The 15,742-nt window shown below is 24.9% G+C and overlaps 1 protein-coding gene across 1 annotated transcript; it reads right to left on the reverse strand.

The window, feature by feature from the left end:
* Positions 1–425: 425 nt before the first annotated feature.
* Positions 426–15,051, reverse strand: LOC145831619 (WASH complex subunit 1-like). The gene is made up of 9 exons (XM_082938926.1): positions 14,897–15,051; positions 13,235–13,410; positions 10,067–10,173; positions 9,559–9,671; positions 8,523–8,740; positions 7,588–7,818; positions 7,082–7,305; positions 6,372–6,465; positions 426–1,104 (listed from the first exon to the last, which is right to left on the reverse strand). The coding sequence occupies exons 1-9, from the start codon at positions 15,040–15,042 to the stop codon at positions 977–979; spliced, it is 1,437 nt and encodes a 478-aa protein (XP_082795052.1). The 5' UTR covers positions 15,043–15,051; the 3' UTR covers positions 426–976.
* Positions 15,052–15,742: the final 691 nt, after the last annotated feature.

A 15,742-nucleotide genomic window follows, 5' to 3' on the forward strand; every position in this document is an offset into this window, starting at 1 on the left:
AGTTAAATGCATAAAATACATAATTTATTCTGCATAAGTTTTTTAAATTGTATTTTAAAGCTTTTAAATTAATAAAGAAAATAACTTGCTTAAGGAATAGAAAAGACTAGTTTTTCAAAAAATGCTTTTTTAATTGACCGCTAGGTACAGCTTTTTTAGATTTAACTATGCTGATGTATTTAATATCAGTAAAATAAAAAAAATAGTACGATGAATGAAAAAAAAAATTAATACAAAATGATAAATACAGCCGCTATACTGAATATAACTTTTTCAATAAAGTGTGATTGCAAGCAAATAATTTTTACTAAAAAATAACAATATACTTAAGACTTAGTTAGTGGCTTATTAGGGAAACCTTAATTAAAAATATCTTAAGATAAATTTAAAGCTTTTAATATATAAAATTGTAAATAAATTAAAATTATTAATTATATTTATACTTCAAATTTCATTTTAAGTAAGTTTAGTATTCAGTTATTTATTCTTAGAAGAAAATCAACAAAATAAATTATACCTCTTTGAACTATTATAACTACCCTCTGAAAAAAAACTATTTTTTTGTCTTTTCGCTAAAAGTTAAGTTTAAAATAACTAGATGTATTGCAAACTAAAAAAAAAAAGTTAAGAACTTATGTTAAAAAAAATTACCACATTCGTGTAAAAAATTATTAATCCTGTCTAGTTTAAATTTTTCTATAAATATGAAGACTAGTAATTTGCTTTCATAAAGCAATTAGTTTAAAACAATTTATAATATATAAATTTTCAATTTCAAATATATTGCTAAAAAAAATATTACATTATTTAATTGCAAATATCTTAGGATAAAAACTTTTTTGTATTATGGGACTATAAATTGGCAAACTCTAAAATAGTGGCTTCAATTTAAAAATAATCTTAAAATTGTAGAGATTATACAAAAGGTGTTAATGAATTGATTGCAGTAATATTAGTAGTTATTTCGTGATGAGCTTCAATCGCTCCAATCATCGCTGTCATGGTCTTCATTGTCGCTGGCGTTTTCAGGAATTGTGGGTATCATATCAGATATTTTATCAAAAACTCCTCCACCACTGCTAGGAGCATTTCTAGAGGATGAACCTTTATGCAAATATAATAAAAATTTTAATACTTAGCCACCCCTTTAGTACATAATAATTACTTATTTGTCTACATTAAACCTGTGAAGCTTGAACTTATTTACAAAGTAAAGTTTAAAAAAACGTAATCTATCTTATAATTTAACCAAAACTGTTTTATTACCATTAGCTAAAAATCAATACACGATTTCAGTTGCTATGTAAATTTAAAACTTATAAAGTTAAACAAAACTTAAAGCTCATTTATAAAAAGTTAATTATGTTTAAACTCATCTAATAAAACAATAAAAATTACATTAAAAAAAAGTTCTGTTAAATTATACAAATACTTTTGAATTTGTAACTTGATTGTTTAGGAACTAGTAAAATTATACACATCAGAAAACTTAAACAGAATATTTTAATATAAAATTACTAAATTTGGTTTAATCTTACTTTATTGATCCTATCGATCAATTATAACAAATTGTAAAAGTAAAATTTTAGTTCAATATATTTTCAAATGGGTACTTTCTACATACTAAAATAACTATACAAAGTTTGCTAAAATCAAAATATTAAGTTTGTTTTTTCTTCGAATATTTCACTAAAAATAAAAAAAAATCTACAGCATAACTTATATGTCCTTACTTATAAAATGTTAGTTAAAAACTTTTAGTGATAACATTTGATTAAAAAATACATTAGCTTCTATTTAGAACTTTTAGTAATAAAACAAACTAATTGTATATAAAATATAAAATTTAAATAACTTTTAAGATTATATCAGTTTTGTAAATAGTTTATGTTACAAAAGTATGAAAAAAAAATCATTGTCAAAGTTATCGAAAAAAAATTCTTCTTTTTAAGCTATTACGCTATTTCTGCGTAAAAAATTAAAAAAAAAATTTAAGGCCTAAGTTTAAGGAAAAGTACAGACGTTCTTTTTTGAAATAAATATTTTTTACGAAATAAAAGTTACAAAACTTTAACATTTCATTAACAGTAATTAGAATAAAAAACTAGAAATAATTTTTAAAAATGTGTTTGAGAAAAAAGTTTGTAATTAAAATACTTTTGCTGGCTGATTAACTTATAAATTTCAAAATGAACTTTTTTTATTCTCAAAAACTTATTAAAATTAATAATTGTAAAACTTTTATCTTTTAAGATAACAATTTAAACATATAACTGTTTTTAGAAAATAATGTGATTATATAAACTAAGTCACCTTCCTGAGAGCCCACTTGAAGGGCTTTCAAATAATTCATTGCGAAATTTGGAATTTAAAAACAGCAGTACATGTGTTTCATAAAAACAATAAAATTGTTTTCAATCATTAGCTGTAGGTTTGAAATGAATTGCACTTTGCTATACATTAACACAAAAGTTATACAAAAAACACTGTGACATAGTTATGAAACTTTGTAAAGTACACATTTTCAGTGCAAAAATTAATCTTCCATCTATATTCTATACCAGGGGTCGGCAGGCAGTTGGTGCTCGCGGGCCAAATTTCAAGTTTCCAAAATCTTCGCGGGCCGCAGTTTTAGTTTTAGTGACATTTGAATAATCTTTTGGTTTTTGTTTTAGTTACATTAAAGAAATTTTTACTTATTTTCACTTTATTAGTTTTAATGATATTTAGCTACACTTAGAATGCCTACTTTAATTTTAAATATTTATTGGAGTAAAATTTACATTGACAAATATACTTAAGTCTTAATTAACTGTGTCCTTTTTTAAACATAATTAATGCTCGAATACTCTAATAAAGTACCTTATCAGTAACTAAATAGCTTTTAAAATGGTTTCCACTTTAAAAAGTGCAAACACTTGTAGTTAATTAAGCTCATTTCAACTAAAATATCATCAGTATAAAAAGTACACAATGTATAAATAGACTAGAAAAAAATACAGTTAGTAAACTACACTACAGTCATAAAAACTGTTCTGAGAATTCGAAGATTTATTTAAAGTGTTTGAAATAAAAGTTTACCTGAGTTTCTTATAAATGTCTCAAACAGGTTTAAGCTAGTTTGAATTTTTCAAATTTAACTAGACTGTATGTTTAGCAACCCGTTTTAAAATAAAGTCACAAAACAAAGAAATAACGAAGTTTATTAACAGTGAATTAGATATATAGCAAAAATAATATCATAAGTCAGTTTGAATGGACAATTACGTTTCTTAAACATTTTTAACAAAATTTAAAAATTTATTAAGCTATTAATAAAGTAGAAAAACTTAACTTTTTGTTGATTTTTATAGCAACTATTTATCTGCAATAGAGATGTTGTATTTAAAAAGTAAATGTGAAATATAAGACAAGCTATAAAAACTAAAAACGTTAATTAAGAGTTATTGCGAAAAAATAAAATAAAAATAGCTATAGTCAGTTTCAACAAAGCAAATGATTATATTCAGTAACTACAGACTGATCAGAAAAAACTGCTAAAGCAAATTATAAAGTAGGAAAAATAATTACTAAAAAGAAGATACCGTTTAGAATTAAAAACTGTTTTAAGAATTTATGTTGGCGGTAGTAAAATATTTTTGTTTATTTCTTCAATGACAACAAAAAGTTGTGTTTAGTAAATCTCTAAAGATTATAAAGCAGCATAAATCAAATTAGAACTTTAATCAATATGTTAAGATGAGAGAACTGGTACAACAAATATTGCTCATCTTAGAGTTTTTATTATAGGTGTTTTTACTGACTTTGATATTTTAGAAAAGTTTCTAGGTTTAGTTCCAATGCACAACAATAGGTAAGGGCGTTTTAAAAGCAAAGATGCAATGCACTTACATAAAGTTTTTGAAAGTATAATTTTCTGCTTCTTTTTGGTATAAAATTAAATTACATGTATTAAAAAAAACTGTGTTTAGTAATATAGCAATACTAAATAGATACTGTTAAGCTACTTTTAATGTGTTCAAAAAAAGTATCTATATAGTAAATTTTTTGTGTGAAATAGAAATTTCGTTACTTTACACGTAAAAATTGTTTAAAATTCGAGTTTTTTTTACAAATTCTCAAATTCAAGGTTTTTCCAGAATGTTTAAGCATAAATTTTTAAATTCCAAGCTTTTCCGGAATTCAAGTTTTTTAGCAACAATAATTGTTCACACCTATATGTTTACAATTAATACAAATAATACTTACTTCAAATTTTATCAGCTGCAAGGCTTAAAGTTTCACATATATCATAATTCAAACCAACACTGTAATTTGAACAAAACATACATCTCCATAAATTTAATTTGCCACTCATAAAGCAAAAAAAAACAGCCTAAAACACCTAAAACTAGCCTAATATTTTAGTATACAAATATTTATTTAAACCAAAAACTGAGAAAATGACTAAATTGACTTAAGATTTGAAATCTACAGATACTCATAATTTAAGTGTGTGGCAATGTTTAGTTGCTTATTAGCTTGAATTTGAACTATTTTGATTAACAATCTACAAACCTTATAAATTTACCATCTCTAAATTTAGTTTGTATTAAAAAGCTAGTTCAAAAAAACAGTAACTGTGTATATTAGGGCATAAAAATTAACTTAGTTTGTCAAAAAAACATTGATTAAAAAATTAAAATGTATACCTACCAAAAAATATTTTAATTTATATCATGTATTGTTTTAAATGTGTCTTTACACACCAAGATACTTCATGTATAAACAACAATTTTAGATAACTATGAATTAACTAAACTTAATCTAATTTGAGTATTAAATAAAACGTCGTTTAAAACGTCGCTCATTTCCAACCCGCGATCATTTCCCACCCGATCAAATCCGAGAACCGCTTACCAACCAAGGGTTAGGGGTAAAAGTGATAGTAAGACATAAATTAATAATAAATAAAAATAAAACAAAAATATTAGAAAATAAAGGAATGAATAAAGAAAGTTGAAAATATTTTTGAGTGGGAATTGTGCGCGGATGGGATTTGATCGGGTGGGAAATGATCGCGGGTTCGGAATTGTCAGTATGCCGATTAAAATATGAGCATCTTTGTACATTTGTGTGCATAGGAGTTAATTTAAAGTGCTCAAAAAAACTTATAAAAAAATCAAAATGTGTAAAAATTAAAATAAAATAAACCTTTTTTCTTACTAAATGTTTTTTAAATGTTTTTGTGCACACTCAAATATAACTTTTAGTAATAAAACATCTATAAAAGAAACTGAGTTTTTAAAAACATGTAAACAATACCTAAACTTGCTGTTGTAAGAAAGTTATGATGAAACTGAGAAAAAACCTGGTGAATTGCTAATCTGTCTTTTTTTACACTTTTAAGCTGATACTGTAAAGTTTTTTAATTGTTTTAAAATGTTATACAGGGAGTTAAAACGAAATTATTAAATTAAACAAAAAACCAAAATAAGTTTAACTGAAAATTTTATTTTGATCAGCGGGCCACGTTTACATGCTCGCGGGCCACAAAATTTTCTTCCGCGGGCCGCATTCCATTCAAAAAATAAACGTGCTCGCGGGCCGCAGATTTACCCTTCGAGGGCCGCATTTGGCCCGCGGGCCACAGTTTGCCGACCCCTGTTCTATAAAAACAACCAAACTCACAAAACTACAAATAAGTGACTATTACATTAAATACTTTAAAATTTATTGATTTTAAGAGGATCTTTTTTATATGTCGACAAGACGATATGAATTCACTCCTCCTTTTTCTACGCATACAAACAGGTTTATTATTATCTGCTTTAAGCTGTGCTCTTTTCATCACCTCCCAAGTTATTCTAAAGTCAATGTTTTTGCGCTTTAGGTCGTTTTTTTAGTCACAGTGCTTTTTTTTATATAACTTTGTATTAATTGTTAGCAATGTGCAATTCATTTCGAACCTACAGCTGATGATTAAAAAACTTTTTTTGTTTTTATGAAATATATGTGCTGTTGTTAATAAATGAAAAATTTCGCAATGAATTATAACAGTTTTTATATATAAAACTAAAGATCTCGAATTACCGCTAAGGAAAATAATATAACTTCAGATACTTTAAGAATTTATTTTCAAAATAATGTTTTACTCCAGAAAGGATATCCTAAGTTATTAATAAAATCTTATTCAAATAGATTTTAACAGAATAAACATTTATTATTTACTGATGATCTTCTTTTTTTTGAGTAAAACATTGCTTTGAAAATAAAATCTTAAACTTAACCATCGGTAAAAAGCAACTGGTAGCTGAATTAAAAGTTGACAAAATGAGATCAACCTGTACAAAAGTTTATCACCCCCTGTGATTTTGGAAAAAAAAATTAACCTGAACCGGCGACGCCTGCTCTTCTTCTCGACAATTTGTTGGCGAGATCACTCATCAAGTCTCCTCCTCCTGAAGACTTCGAAGTTCCTTCCTCCTTTGAAACGATAAAATATTTAAACAAACTTTGTTTGGTTTGCAATTCATAGTTCTCAAACATGTCCAAGTATAATATTTTAGAACCAATGTTTATAGTAGAAAATAATTTAAATTTTAACTTTGTTTAACTTAGATTTCAGCTTTGTAAGTAAAAAATAGCAATAGAATTTTTTTAGTTAAAACTAGGATAATCTTTTATCACTTATCTAAACGAATTTCTATCCTATAACTTCTATACTGTTTCTTAATTAGTGCTTTCCAATAAGTACTCATATGAAAAGTTTCGGTTGCAAAAAACATTCTTTAAATCAACCTTAATTGAATAGATGATATCCATCAGTTCTACAAATTTCTTTAAAAATTAATAAGTAAATATCTTTATACTAACCTACGTTCGATTTTAATATAGTATCTATATCTGTCAGATCCAGTATGTTTTATAACAGCTATCTTCTTTAAAAAGCTTATAAAATAAAAGTTCAGCCAGAACTAAATAATCGTAAATTTTACTGTTATCATAAAAACGATTATTTTTATACAATTAAGTACGCATATTTTAAACGTATAGTTTGCTTGCTAACTTAACTAAGTTATATAACAATCCGAATCCGCACCTTTTTCTTCTTACTTTCCTTCCTCTTTTCTTTGCTCGACTTCAGTTTAGCTTTGGAGAAGCCGCCGGTGTTTCTGATAGCCGCCAGCAAGTCGCCTCTGCCCGAATCGCCGGAACTCTTTTCAGCGTTGGGGGCGGGAGGGGGCGCGATGGGTGCGGCGGGTGCGGCGGGCGGCGGAGGAGGAGGAATTGAAACGGGAGGAGGCGGGGGCGGGGGTGGTATTGCTGCAAAATAGTTTGCACTTATTATAAATTTGATGTGTTATCATGTTCATAGTTATCATGTTGGGTTAAATGTTAAATGAATATAAATTTACGCCTGTAGCTTATTTTTCTAGATAGATTTTATAAAACTATTGATTGTAAAAAATACTACTGTTATAAAAAAAACAGAAGAAACACAGCTATGTACTAAAATAGAGCTTAAAGTAACTAAAACAAGACTTTTTATTGAATTTAGACATCACAACAAGTTATAAAAAAGTCAAGTACTGTATTGAAAAGAACCTGCAGGCGGCGGAGGAATTCCTGCGGGTGGAGGTGGTTGCTGGCTCGGAGGAGGTTGAATTTCAAGAGGAACTTCGGACGATGGAGGCGGAGGTTCGTCGAGAGAAGATGGCTGGATGTCAGGAAGATCCGGAAGGGAATTGAGGAGGGAAGGAGCGATTCCATCACCGATTTCACCTGCAGTTTGGTTCGGCTGGGAATTTGCCAAGTAGTTGATGTCCACCGCGACACCTACAGTTTTTTTTTGGCAAATACTACCCATAAAATATTTTTTTACAACAAAAAGATAAAGTAATTATATTTTGATAACACCATTTCAATTAGGAAAGCTTAACTTAAATTCTAATTACTGTTAATGTTTACTACAGATCTAAATAATCTTCAATTAATTTGATTTTTATATTTAACTTGCCAACAAAGTAATGACAAATACTACAAAGGTAACTACAAAAAAAAATTAAGTAACGGAAGCCCCCTAAGCAAATATGAAAAAAGTTTAAATTGAACATTTTAAATAGATTTTAAAAGTCAATTTATTTGCGGAGTCTTAGTTAAGATGAATCTAATAAAAATAAATTAGCTGCTTTTAAATAAATTTCATAACTTTAAGGAGAAAATCGATAGACTGGAAATGTTATAAAAATATTTAGTAAAATTTAATACTTTTTGAGGTATTCAAACTAGTTTAAACCTTTTTTTATAAAATGGTCGTTGGTAATATATCAAACATTATTAAAATTCTTGTACTATTTAAAAATATCTTGAAAATTATACTTTAATTTAAAAATCGATAAATTTATGTGTATAAAAAACATGTAAATTCCTTTATACGTTTAAGTTATTAAATGCTCATTAGTTTAATACAGTTAAAGCGACATTTAATTTACTTTACTCTATCTTGTTGCCTTTCTAATTAATAAAACAGTCATACTAACCGTCAAGCTCAGGTAAATTCAATGGAACATCTATTTCTGGCACCTCTTCAATGCCTGGCAAGAACAACAAGTTTTCAGATCTTCGCTGCTCCATACCTTCCCTGTTCAGTATCGAGTTAGGTGCTTCCCCTAGAGCTTCACCGTCTTCCTCGCTCTTAACTGCTTGACGCACCTTGGTAGTTCCACCGAGCGGATCGAAAATTGAGTACTTTTTATATCTGTTTTATAATTAAATACTTACAAAATAAATAAGTATTTTGAAATAATCAAAAAATAAGCCATTTAAGTTTGAGCAAAGTTAAGTTTTTAAGAACTCAATTGATAAAAAGCATATTTTATACTAGGATTATTTTTTGATGAAAATGTTTATTTTTGTAACACTCATAAAAAGTTCTTATAACTGTAAAACTTATAGTATCAACATTGTATTAGCAATATTTTTAATACATACTCATCGTTTTCAAAAAATGTTAGATCTTGTTACTAACTTTTACTTTTATTTAATAATAAACAACGTAGTATTTTCTATTTCTAACAAGTTGGCTAAAGCTACTTGAATTTTATAAACAAGTTAGCAACATTTATTTTAACTGGTAATGTAATTTTAAAAAACTCGTAATTAAAAAACTTATGACTTTTTTATTTTTAGTATATTAATAATGTTAAACGATACAAATTCCTAATAGACTTTACTTTATGATTAAAAATGAGTAACATTAAAATGCACTGAATATTATAATACGAATATTATAGTATAATAATTGTTTATCTTATGTTTAGTACTTTTAATTTTGCATAAAAAAACTACTTGCTTTTAATTTAACTTAGAAAAATTATACTTAATTCAAGATATATTTATATTTTGACAACTGGAAAAAATCAAACCAAGATTTTGTTAACAAACTAAATTGAAAGGCTAGATAGTCAATTTCGTAATAAAAAATAATGATGTTTAGAATGTTTTATTAAAAGAAATGTCATCATCTTTTATAAATTTAAATTTTAAAATATTTTTTATAACTACTAAAAAACTTACGGATTTTCCATTGTATTAAACAAAAGTAATGAGCTGACAGATTGGCAATTTTGAGGCAAGCCGCCGAGACCTTCATTATCATCTAATGAAGAAGTTTCTGTTGACTGGGGAACCTTTATGTTGAAAATGATAAACAATTTTTTGAACATGTAAAACAAAGAAAACACAAAGTTTGTTTAAAATTTTTAGTTAATGGATATAGTGAGACTGTAGTAATAACCGTTAATACAATACAGAAATTATTTTAGAGTTATAAAAGCTTTGATTCAAATTCTGAGATTTCAAATTCTGAGTTATTGTGAATTTTATCTTTTCATAAAAGTTTATCAATGTTTTTTTATATCCTAATCTTATAAATTAGTTCTCTGGTACAATTTCAATTTTTTGAATTTCAAGCTAACTTTAAGACATGCTTCAATAATTTTTTTATAAGAATTTGAACTGTCTAAATTAAAACTTACATAATTTTAATATCAAAAAAATAAAAAATAAAAAATTTCGAACTCACACTGTAAAACTGCTGTTTTCCCTTCAAGCTCTCTTCTGTGAATACATTATTTGCAGTTTTAAGTTTATGATACTTACGACTAACATCCCTTAAACTCGTTTCCAAATCTAGAGGCAAAAATGATCTCATTCTTTATTTGTAGTAAATAAATGAAACTGTTTACAAAACGGTAGAACTGAATTTAAAACAATTAAAAATACTAATAAATAGCTATACACTTAAACTAAATAAATCAAAAATAAATGTAATAAGTAAAAACAAGGATAACTAATTCTTAATTTTACTCAAATTTAAACAAGTAATAACAAGTTAACTGGATAATATACTGGATAGGAACTAAAGCAAAAAAGATGTATTTGAAACAACTCCAAAGTAAATGAAAAATAAAAGAAAATAATTACTCAAGTAATTAAGGTAATTAAAGTCAAATCGATATGTAATTTAATTTATGTTTTGTTTAGAAAGCTAAAGTTTTTAAGCCAATGTTATTACTTTTATAAAAGATTTATTGAAAAAAACTTCATAAAAAATAAGCAAAAATACTCAGTAGTAAAATACAAGTTACTGATAACCATAGGAAATTATTAAACATAAACGCTCAATTCAACTTTACGCACAGCAAAAAACATATTTTAATGGCTAAGTATTAAAAGTAATATTGAAGTATGTAACTAAAAACTTTTTTTTTTGATGTTTTTTATGTATTTTTGCTTAACATTTTATAAAAATTAACTTATCTTTAGTTTTTGAAGGACCTACAAAAACATTTAACAAATTTAATGTCACATATAAGTATGTACTTTGTTTATTAATTACATTAGTTTTTAGTTTAAAACTTGCATACAATTATATTTTTCTTTACAGTAGAAGGCTTAAAACATAATATAATTTAATTTTCTCGGTGCAACATATAGATTTCTTAATATGTTTATCCAAATAAAACTTCATAGATTTTATTTATTTTTTAAAATAAATTTTATTTTAACCAACAAGCATATACTTAAGGGTAAAAACTATGGTAAAACTGCTCATTTCTTCTGTTGAATGAATAAACAAAAGCAAATTTCAATTAAAATGAAAAACTTTACAGCCTTAAAAAAGTAATATTTAAAACCCTTTTCCTAATATAATAGTATAGTGATTTAATAAAACATGTCATTTTGGTATGGGCAAGACGTTTGCATACTTTAAAATTACCCATAAGTTAATGTTTTAATGTAAAATTTTTTTATCAAAAACTAATAGAATAATTTTGTTAAAGATAATTTTGTATATACAAATTTTTTATAAATAAATATCGAACACCTTCACCTAAAATTATATATAAAAACATTTTTAATGAATCTACAAAAGTTTTTAATAACTTACTTTTTATAAACTTTATGCTAATATAACACTTTTACATATCAATTTAAAAATAAATAAATTTCAATAACATTATTAAATAAATTTACTATTTTAAAATTGCCTACTATTTCAAATTATGATGTGAATTTCTGTAATATAGCATAAACAAACTGTTAGTATTTTATAAAATTAATTTAAATTTTTTAAATATTACAGTAACCTGCCACTTTGAACACAGCGAAAAAGTACGTACCTAGAAAATTTTGGTCTTTAATTACCTATATTAGCTCTAATTCAAACATGTTAAAAGTCACTAAAGTGTACAAATGACTATTAAAGCAAAATCCTCCAGAAAAACTTTTGAGTATTTATTTAATATATGTATTTATATGTAAATATTATGGGTAGGTTTCAAATTTGCACGAGGGGAAAAATTGCACAAAGATACTTTTGCACGAGGTGACTAAATTGCACAAAGACATTTTTGCATGGGTTGGACTTTTTTAATTCTTTAATTATTATATTTTTTAGTTTTTCTTTGTGAAAAAGGAACTTTGTGCAATTTAGTCCCCTTGTGCAATTTTGTTTTTGTGCAATTTTGACCCGTTCCCAAATTTATTATTATATTGTTATTATATTTATTTATGTATTTTTATTCAACCCACAAAACTTTTAATCTATCTTGTATTTCCTTGTATCTTTAAAAATTACATAATACATATAAATAATTACTAATTTTAAATAAATAAAGATTTATAAAACATTAATCATGTTTTAATTAAGTTGTGTTTATTCAAAAAAGTTAGTTTAGGGTTATAAAACTTAACTCCTGCTTACTTATTATTTAGCAATTTTGTATTTCAACTGGTTGTTTTAGTAATACACACAACAGTAAAGAATAAATGGTGAGGTGCTCATAGTATACGTTTATATACTATCATAGTATAGTGATTTTGTTAATATTGTTTTTAATACGCTTTTTACATTTATGTTGCAATCATGGAGTGTGTAAATGTCAATTGCAAGCTTCACAATTCTTGTTTATCTAAATTCTGTTTTTTATGTTTATAAGCATTTTACATTTATGTTTCAACCATTTGGTATGTAAATGTTAATTGCACTGTTAATTATTTTCTTTTATCTTAATTTTGTATGACTTTCCAAGTACTTTTATTCCTATACTTTAATTTTGGGGTTAGCAAAATTAAACTGTACTGTTCGTTATTTTTGTTAAATAAATAAACTGTAATATGTTTGAATCAATATACAATTTGTAGGTTTGTAACTTACTTTCTGGTTTTTTTAGTTTTAATTTATTTAAACTTAATACAGTATAATACTTTTGTTTTGCTATTTAAAGGTTCGTTTTTTTTTATAAATTAGTTTACAATTTGAACACAGCGTTTTTCAGCTAAAAAGTTTGTACTATACCGGCTGGGCATACCTAGGTGGCAGATTAATGTACTTAAAAAGATATAACAATTATTTTGTGTAGTACTAGAATTACAATAATAATAAAATTCAATAAAATTTTAGTTTTTACTAAATTTTTGGAATGCTTAACTTTGAAAATAAAGTTTTATGATTTAGAAATAAAAAACTTTGTATATTTATTGTTACAAAAAAACTAAATGCAAGTTTTAAAAAACTAAATTTCAGACAAATTATTTAGTTTAAATGAAATTTGATAGTATTAATATAAGTAAAATAATACTAAAATTAGATTCAAAAACATATCAAAACAATTATGATTTTTGTTGGATATTTTTTAATAACTTTTGTTACTTTTAATAACATTTTCAACCAATAAAATTTATTTACCAGAAAATAGTGAACGAAAGTTTTCTAATTCTTTAAGAGCTGGATATTTGGCAGCAGAAAAAACAGGTATTTGTTTCTTACAGTCTTTTAAATGATTTATTTTTTCAATTACATTCTGTATGCGTACTTGAAATTTTTGTAGCTGATTTCTATTTTCTTTACTACGCTCTGAAATTCTGTAAAGTTAAGATTCTTAAGTTTAAATTATAATTTAATTTATTTGACTTGAAGCTAGTATTTGTAGAAATATACTTTACTTTTTGTTAAAAATAACAAGTCAAGAGAGGCTGAATAAAGAGCTAAAATACAGAATCATTTTGAAATAATTTAAAAGTTTATGAAAAATTTTTAGTTTTGTTATTATGTTTTAATTACACTGTATAAAATACTGTTGTTTTTTATATATGGATATGTATTTATAATCAAAGGTAAAAATATAGTTTTTTTTTATTTTTTACTTAACAAATGATTTGTTGTCTACTTATATTTTGTTTAAAAACTATCTTAAAAATATTTCTTTAGACATTCATAATATTCTACTTGTAAACAAATCAGTGTGGCTTAAAAACTTAGATTAGAAACAAACCATTAGTTTTTATATCTTTAAAGTTTTAAATTTTTTGGTTTAAAGGAAATAACTATACATACTTAGTATTGTGTATGTTTTAAATGTTGTATCATTATTAGAAAAAACATCTTTAAAGCAAATGCTTAATATACAACAAGTGATCAAACTAGTTGCTAATAGATTTTAACAGATAGTCACTTTTTAATCTTTTAAACTTTTTATATTTTATATTTATATTTTATATCTTTTATATTTTAAATTTTTTAACTAGGAGTGCAAGGATAAACCTAACTTTTGTATCTATCCTTATCTTAAATCATCCTATTCTTAACTTTTAAACTCTTGACCTCTGTTTATAACACGTAATAATTAACACTTAATTTTAAACCAAATGTGTTTTTTCAATTTAAATTAAAAAAGTTTTGATAAAATTATTATTTAAACATATTAAACAAATATTTTAAAAACTATTTTTCAAAAACAAGTTCCTTTTGTAGAGTTAAACTTTGTAGAGTATTGGCTTTTTGGTTGCATATTCAAAAAAATTCTAAATTAATCTTTTATTAATGTTAAGTTACTAGGTCACTTTGAAATAGTTACATATTAAATGCTTATGTGTTCCCCAAAATTATACAATTGCGTGTAAAATAGTATACTTACAATATGCATACATATTTCTGAATGAAATTTCAAAAAGTAAAAACAGTGTTGGAAAACAAAAATGTAGTGTGTTTTTAAAATAAATTATATCTGCTAAAAGGTCCTTTTCTAAAATTTTTCTAAAACTTTTATCTGAATTTATTTTTTTCTTGATAGGTATCTTATTTCATTAGACTTAGCTACAATTTAATCACAAAAACAAGTAAATGATGACTGAATTTTTTTTTTGTAAGAATTCTATTTACTTAATAATCTGGTTTTAATATTTGAAAAAAAAAAGTCTAAAGTGTTGTAAAAAATAGATAAAAGTAAGTAAAAATCCATAACCTACTTCTATAAAATTATGCTTAATTACACATCTAACTTTTAATAGTAAACATTAAACCAAAATTTTGTTTTTTGTTTTGTTACATAAATTCAAAAAACTATTAAACCTTTTAAATACATCTTCAGAAATATTTTCCAAGTGTTGAAAAGCATCAGCATAGTGATTAATAGTTTCTGGTCTCCTTAATCCATCTGAAACTAACTTTAAATTGTAATTATCATTCCAGGCTCCATCTGGTTGCTTAACAGTCATTGTACTATTTAAAAATAATATCTTAGTAAGCAAATATAGGTTAAGATAATACATTTTTTACCAGGTAAAGTTAAAAACTTCTTAATTTCTTTAAAAAACTACTGTAAATATTTAACTTATTTTTCAATAGTAATTATTTTAAGTATTGCCTAGCTTTAGTTGTAGATTTGTGTTAATTAATACATTTCTTTTTTTTTTAGATTTATTATTTTTATGAACTTTTTTATTATCTTCCCAAATTGAATTAATTTTTCATAAAGGCTTAAAAGTCATAATGACAGCTTAAAATACTCTCTCAGCTGAACTTTGCAAGATTGAAACCCATTGGTCTACACAAATACAAAAAAAAATTATCAGTCAAAGACAAAATTTTTCTTAGTAAAGAATTTGAATTTTTCTATAGCCAATTAAACATTTCAACTTACTAACTTTGATTGCTATGTCTCAGGAATTACTTAAAGTTTTGTTAAGCCATAAAAATTGTCGGCAATTACCTAGGTCCTAGGATGATGAAGCACCAATATCAAGCTGAAATTATATTATATTTGATGTCTTTTTTAACAATAATTCTAGGCTATAAGTCAATGTATTAAACCTAATATGTTTAATCTAAAAAGATACTTTGTTTTAAACAGTTTTATAAATACATAGTAAGAATTTAATTTGATTGTTATCAACTAAAAATTTAATCAATTTTTCT

The sequence above is a fragment of the Thalia democratica genome, chromosome 3, assembly GCF_965202585.1.
Source record: "Thalia democratica chromosome 3, ktThaDemo2.hap1.1, whole genome shotgun sequence".
In the NCBI taxonomy this organism is placed as follows: Eukaryota; Metazoa; Chordata; class Thaliacea; order Salpida; family Salpidae; genus Thalia; species Thalia democratica.

Coding starts and splice junctions, on each gene's coding strand:
- LOC145831619 (XM_082938926.1), bottom strand. CDS start 15,042: ATGACTGTTAAGCAACCAGATGGAGCCTGGAATGATAATTACAATTTA. Junction 7,306..7,587: donor AATTCCTCCGCCGCCTGCAG/GTTCTTTTCAAT, acceptor ACTATTTTGCAG/CAATACCACCCCCGCCCCCG. Junction 1,105..6,371: donor AGCAGGCGTCGCCGGTTCAG/GTTAATTTTTTT, acceptor ATTTGCATAAAG/GTTCATCCTCTAGAAATGCT.